At 41.9% G+C, this 5,731-nt stretch overlaps 1 protein-coding gene across 3 annotated transcripts in view; it reads right to left on the bottom strand.

The window, feature by feature from the left end:
• arhgap39 (Rho GTPase activating protein 39) overlaps positions 1-5,731 on the bottom strand; it is a 230,110-nt gene that overhangs the window by 91,881 nt on the left and 132,498 nt on the right. The window contains exon 1 of one of the 3 annotated variants that reach the window (XM_050055661.1): positions 1,946-2,020. The exons of the other annotated variants lie outside the window; for them this stretch is intronic. Within the exon in view, the coding sequence (XP_049911618.1) occupies positions 1,946-1,965 (20 nt within the window). The 5' untranslated portion in view covers positions 1,966-2,020. Of the gene's footprint in view, positions 1-1,945; positions 2,021-5,731 lie in introns of those variants that run through there. 3 annotated transcript variants of the gene reach the window in all.

The following is a 5,731-nucleotide window of genomic DNA, read 5'->3' as shown; positions in this document are numbered from 1 at the left end:
TTCTTTTCACATAATAATGCAGACTCAGCAGATGACTTGTTAACTGTTTATTCCTCCTTACACCAAACGTACACGGCTGCTTCTCATTGTTTCCAGTAGCACAACAACGGTTACTACATTACCCAGAATAACTTGAGGCTCACACTACTACGGTAGCCTTAGTAGCTCAAAATACACAACAGCTTAGATTAGATCAGAACAGAAACACAACAGGAGAATTTACTGACTAATTTTGCTATTTCCACTAATTACTTGGACTGACCTGACGTTAGTTACTCCTCTTGCTCTCCAAAACAAATGCATGCGGTAATTGCCGGCTGCAGTCGTAATTTTACGACACCAGGCTGTGGGTGTCATACCACTTCGACCAAAGGGGCGCTATAATCAACGAAAACGAAAACTTTCGCACAGCTGCTTTAAATGAACCTCCCACCTGTGCCCACTGTGCTTACTGCTGCGGGCTAAACCACCAAAGATAGGAGCAAAAAAATGTTTGGGGCAGAAAAATACAAAACTGTCAATGTGCAACTAGTAGCTTTAGTCATAGCACTGTCACCAACACAGAGCTTTTTTTATTGGGTGTTTCATTCGTTAAGCACCAATCTGTATTTCAACACAGTGACACCTCTTTAAAATAGAAATTTGCACTGGTTATTAAGACAATCAGTAAATAAACTCGGAGGGAAATTGTTCGTTAGGGATGCACGATATTGGCTTTTTGCCGATATCCAATATGCAGATATAACAACTTTTTGGCCGATAACCAATATCAACATATCCACTTATTTCCCTAGCTAATTTCAGTGATAATCAAGTTTCTTCTGTAGTGGAATTAACATCATATTATGTATGAATACTTTTATCGTGATGGCCCACCAGCAGTAGAGACATGAAATACAATGCTTTTCAGTGTATGTAATATTCATTCATTGTGCAAAACAAGAAAAAGGATACTGGCCGTTTCTGAGTCTTTCATTTAAAGGACCAGTGTGTAGGAATTAGGGGTAATATATTGACAGAAATGGAATATAAGATAATAAGTATGTTTTCTTTAGTGTATAATCACCTGAAAATATGAATCATTGTGTTTTCATTACTTTAGAATTAGCCATTTGTATGTATATGTATATGTATATAGGGAGCGGGTCCTCATCTTCGGAGATGGGCATATTGCACCGCCATGTTTCTACAGTAGCCCAGAATGGACAAACCAAACACTGGCTCTTGACAGGGCCATTGGCATTTTTGTGTTTTTGCTTTTTAACATCGACCACCATAGTTAGCAGGCCCTCCAATGACGAGCACTGTTGTAAACCCAGGAAGAGACCTCTGTGGGTAATGATCACGATTACGATTTTGAGGTCAAACGATTTCAAAATGAATGAAATCGAGGGTAAACGATTTTTGGTCATGGACGCCTGGAGATGTTATTTTGTCTTCTACGATAGCCGCGTATGCGCAATACCGTCCCCTCCTCTCCTCTATTCACTCCACGAGCCAGTCTAGTAGGTGAACTACGAATAATGCGAGGGGCAGGGGATCGCGGAAGATTTCTAAAACAGTGTGCGGAAAATGGTAGAACTCCGCTGTGCGCGATACAGAGAGCAGAGGAGAATTGTAAACGCGCGACCATGTAGAGACAGAAATAACATGCTGTTGTGTAAACAATATAAGCCATCACGTGCGCCGCATAATCGTTTGCATAATCATGACTATGATTTTTTCCATAATCGAGCAGCCCTAGCTCCCAGTAAAAATCTCCTGAACACTGAACACTGAATGAATTCTTACCAGAAGTTTCAGCTGGTTGCAATCTGCAATCCTCACCCCTAGATGCCACTAAATCCCATTAAATCTCACACACTGGACCTTTAAAAGTATTTCACATAGCACTTTGGTCTCATACACAATCAGTCAAACTAAACAATGCACAAACATGACTGACCTAACAAGTTGACTCCTCATTTAGATGAAATACAGCTCTGGCAAACATGCAAACAGCCACATCAACACCACTGCAGTGGCTTTCTGCCACAGTATCTCTCCTATTCTCTAATCTGATCTTGGAGCCTCCTGCTGATTGGACATCTGTACTGAGGTGTTTAGTGTTGGCCTGAGGTTCCTCCAAAGAGCCCAGCCTGGACACGCACATGCAAGAATTTTTCTATTTTGGTAATGCTACATTCAGAGCTGTGTACGCACACAGCTTCAGCTTTGATAACCCATGTAAGAATCAGTTGTCCATGTGAACAGTCTGAGGCTGTGTTTACACCCATAGTTACTTCAGAGCAGTATAGGTTCCAAACCTAACCTGGAACTCTTCATCTAAGCCAACTGAAGAAAGCATTGTGCATTCTAGATTAATCATAAGCCCCTTTTGCACATGCACTGTTACATATACATCACAACATGTAGACAGATAATTCTTCTCACTATTTTCACTATATATGACTATATATTATCATATATTGCCAGTTACTTCCTTTTCACCCTTATTTACATTTCTTCTTTGCCTCCTACAGTTGTATCTTGGCTGAGCTACACTACACTGCCTCAATGATTTCTGGTGGTACTGCTCCATATCATCTGTATGTGTCCCTATAAGCTGTCAGAAAACATGCACACAGACAAAATGAATACAGAGTACAGTCAGAATGCTCCGTCCATCTCAAAAACATTGAACATAAATTAGACTTGCACCGATTACATGTTTTTGGGCCGATACCAATTTCCGATTTGCAGAGTGTTTGGACGGCTGATTCTGATTTTGGCTGATTCCAATTTCATTTTTATCAAACCCCTTTACAGCACACAAGATATTGCAATATTTTCTATCTTTCCTTTATTAGAACATTTTAACCAAGATACAACCAGCTTTTCAATAATCATCTCAAACAAACAAACAAAAACAGGGACATGTTTTTTAACCTGTTAAGAAACATTTTCCTTTTTGCTCAAATATCTTCAGGTACAGTATTAAAATAAAAGTAAAAAAGGCATACATAAATAAAAACATTGATAAATAAAATAATAATTCTTGGTGTATAGCATTTGTGGGTAATTTCTTGAATAGACAAAAAAGTAAAAAATATCAACCTGTGACCTGTGTGAACAGGTCTTCAGAACGCGCCCGCCAGTAAGCGTGCAGACATGAACATCTTTGGCACGCGCCTTGTCAGTTTCAAGTGGCACAGTGCAGCAGTGAGAGCTCCACAGTTAAGTTTAACACGGACAATTAACAACTTTCTCCTCTCTTTTGATGTGTGTGCGTGAATGATTAAGGTGAGAATCATCGAGAAACATCGCCCAAGCCGTGAGTTGCACATGTGCGTGTGTGTGTGCTGCTAATGTTACACAATGTCAATCATGCGGCGTGCCAGGAATTTGACCAGCGTTTTAAATCGGCATATTTTAGACTGACCTGCTGGTCGCAGGTCATGGCCGATCAAGTGAAAACCGGCCCGTTAGACTTGCACCGGCACTGCCATACAGTGCAAGTCTAACATAAATGAGTCCTTACACAAAGATGGCAACGAAAATGTCTAACTGGAGAGATGACATGACTTGGGAACTACAGTCAGTAGAGGCTGAGACTGAAATCAACAGACAAATTAAAGGAATGGCAAGAAACTCTGTTGTTTATAACCAAATTACGAACCGGCTACATGAAATCTGTGTATTCCACATCATGTCGTGCCTCCTGCATGCTCTACCCCGGAGCCATTATTTGCTTAAACCAAACCTAGTGTTTTCATTAGACGAGAACGCTTCTGATACAGGCAATATCCTGTTGTGTGCTACATATGTAAAAGGGAAACTCTGGACAATGTCCAAAGAATCAGGTGCGGACACTGTGCACAGGTCATATGAGACAACAGCTATAGTGAATGCCAGGTTAATTTAGGGCAAGGGGTTTTAGTTCTACCCAGGAAGAGGGTGCTCTCTCTCCGTATGCAGTGTGAAACTAGTAAAAGAAACATACAGTATAACTCAGGTTGCTTGGATTTAATTATATTTAACTCAGCTCGCACTTAAACATAAAGACAAGAAGAAAGAACTTTCGTTAGAGATTACAGAGAGTTGGCCCCACTTTGAGACCTCCATTGCAATAAAGCACCATCCAAAAGAGGGAATAGAAGCCCAGATCAGGCAGTACTAATTGCTCCTCTACCCTCCTCTTAAAAAGGTCAGTCAGCAACACAGCTTGCAGTTTATCTGCCTGAGCAATTCTCTCTCTAAAATCACTGCAACACTGTTGCTGGGAGACTGCTGAGCAGTCTGACAACACTTTTATAAAGTATGAATAGGATGAGGGTCTTGGACAAGGACAGAAGGACAGATGAGGAGTGGAGGAGGTGGGGAATAGAGAGGTAGACACAAAGGTCAGTCAATTCACCTCTTATTCAATATTTACCAAATTATCACACTATTTAACCTTTAACTGAAAACTCAAATTTGTCAAAATATACTTAAACTTAAAATGAGAACTGAGGGGACTTCCGGTTATGGCGGCATACTGGGTAGTCATGGTTACACCTGCTCCATTGCTAAATCTGAAATTAATACTACTTAAACAATCTCAATCTGCACAAAAAGAGTCACGAAGGGTGTGTATGATACTATCGACATGCTACAGGAAAACATGCCGAAGAAAGGAAGTAAAGACCAATATAAGGCAACAGAAGGAGGTTTTAAGGACAACAACGTGCCAGGCTAAGATTTGGAAGAGGGAAGCGGTGCTAGCCCACTGCAGGCAGGTAACACTGACAACGCAAAGCGCATGGAAAATCCCTCCATTTTGGACATTATGAAGGCCATACAATCCTTCAAACAGGATTTCCATACTGAAATGGATGGTATATTGTCAGCAATTAAAAACGTTAAAACTGACATTAAAGAATGCAGTAGGCGTATCGCCGCAGCTGAGCAACGCATATCCACCGTCAAAGACGACATCGACACACTGCAAGGAGTTATAAAAAGACTGGATTAAAAAGACAAAACTTTGCGCCACCAAAGTGGATGACCTGGAGTGCAGGAGCCGGCGAAACAATGTGTGTATACCGGGCATACTGGAGAGAGAAGAAGGTTCTGACCCCCGCTCTTTCATGGAGAAATGGATAGCGGATAATTTGAATATTTCATTGCCCACCCTGGAGCCCATTACATAACGAGCCAAAAACCCAGCTCTGCACCAAAAGTGTTCATCGTGAAATGCCTGAATTATAAGGACCCAGAAAATATGCTGAGAGCTGCTAGAGCTAAGAAAGAGGTGACGTAAAAAGACAGCAAAATTAGATTCATTCCAGATCTATCAACAGAGGTGTACAAACAACAAAGACAGTACAACGGCGTGACGAAAAAGCTATGGGACAGAGGAATCCCGAAACACCGGATCATATTCCAGGCCAGGCTGCTGTTGACCAACGGAGAGCATACAGCTGTTTTTGACTCGCCAGCAGATGTGGAGAAATACATCGTAGTGCTGGAAGAAGCATCACCTGGAGACGAGTAGGAGAAAGTCTGTATTATGACTTCAGTCACTATTAGGGCTCTAGTTTCCCGGCGCAGCACAGGTGGCGCAGGGTGGCGAACCCCGCGCAGAGCTAGTTTCGAGCAGCGCAACCCAAGGCGCGCTCAGTTTGGTAGTTTGGCAGACCAAGGTGCGCTGAGATGGGTGTGGCGGCGCAGCAGGGGGAGGTGTTGACAGATCCAGCTTGGCGCAGTGACA

This window comes from Epinephelus moara, chromosome 10, assembly GCF_006386435.1.
Source record: "Epinephelus moara isolate mb chromosome 10, YSFRI_EMoa_1.0, whole genome shotgun sequence".
NCBI lineage: Eukaryota > Metazoa > Chordata > Actinopteri > Perciformes > Serranidae > Epinephelus > Epinephelus moara.
This window is presented reverse-complemented; position numbering and strand designations above follow the sequence as displayed.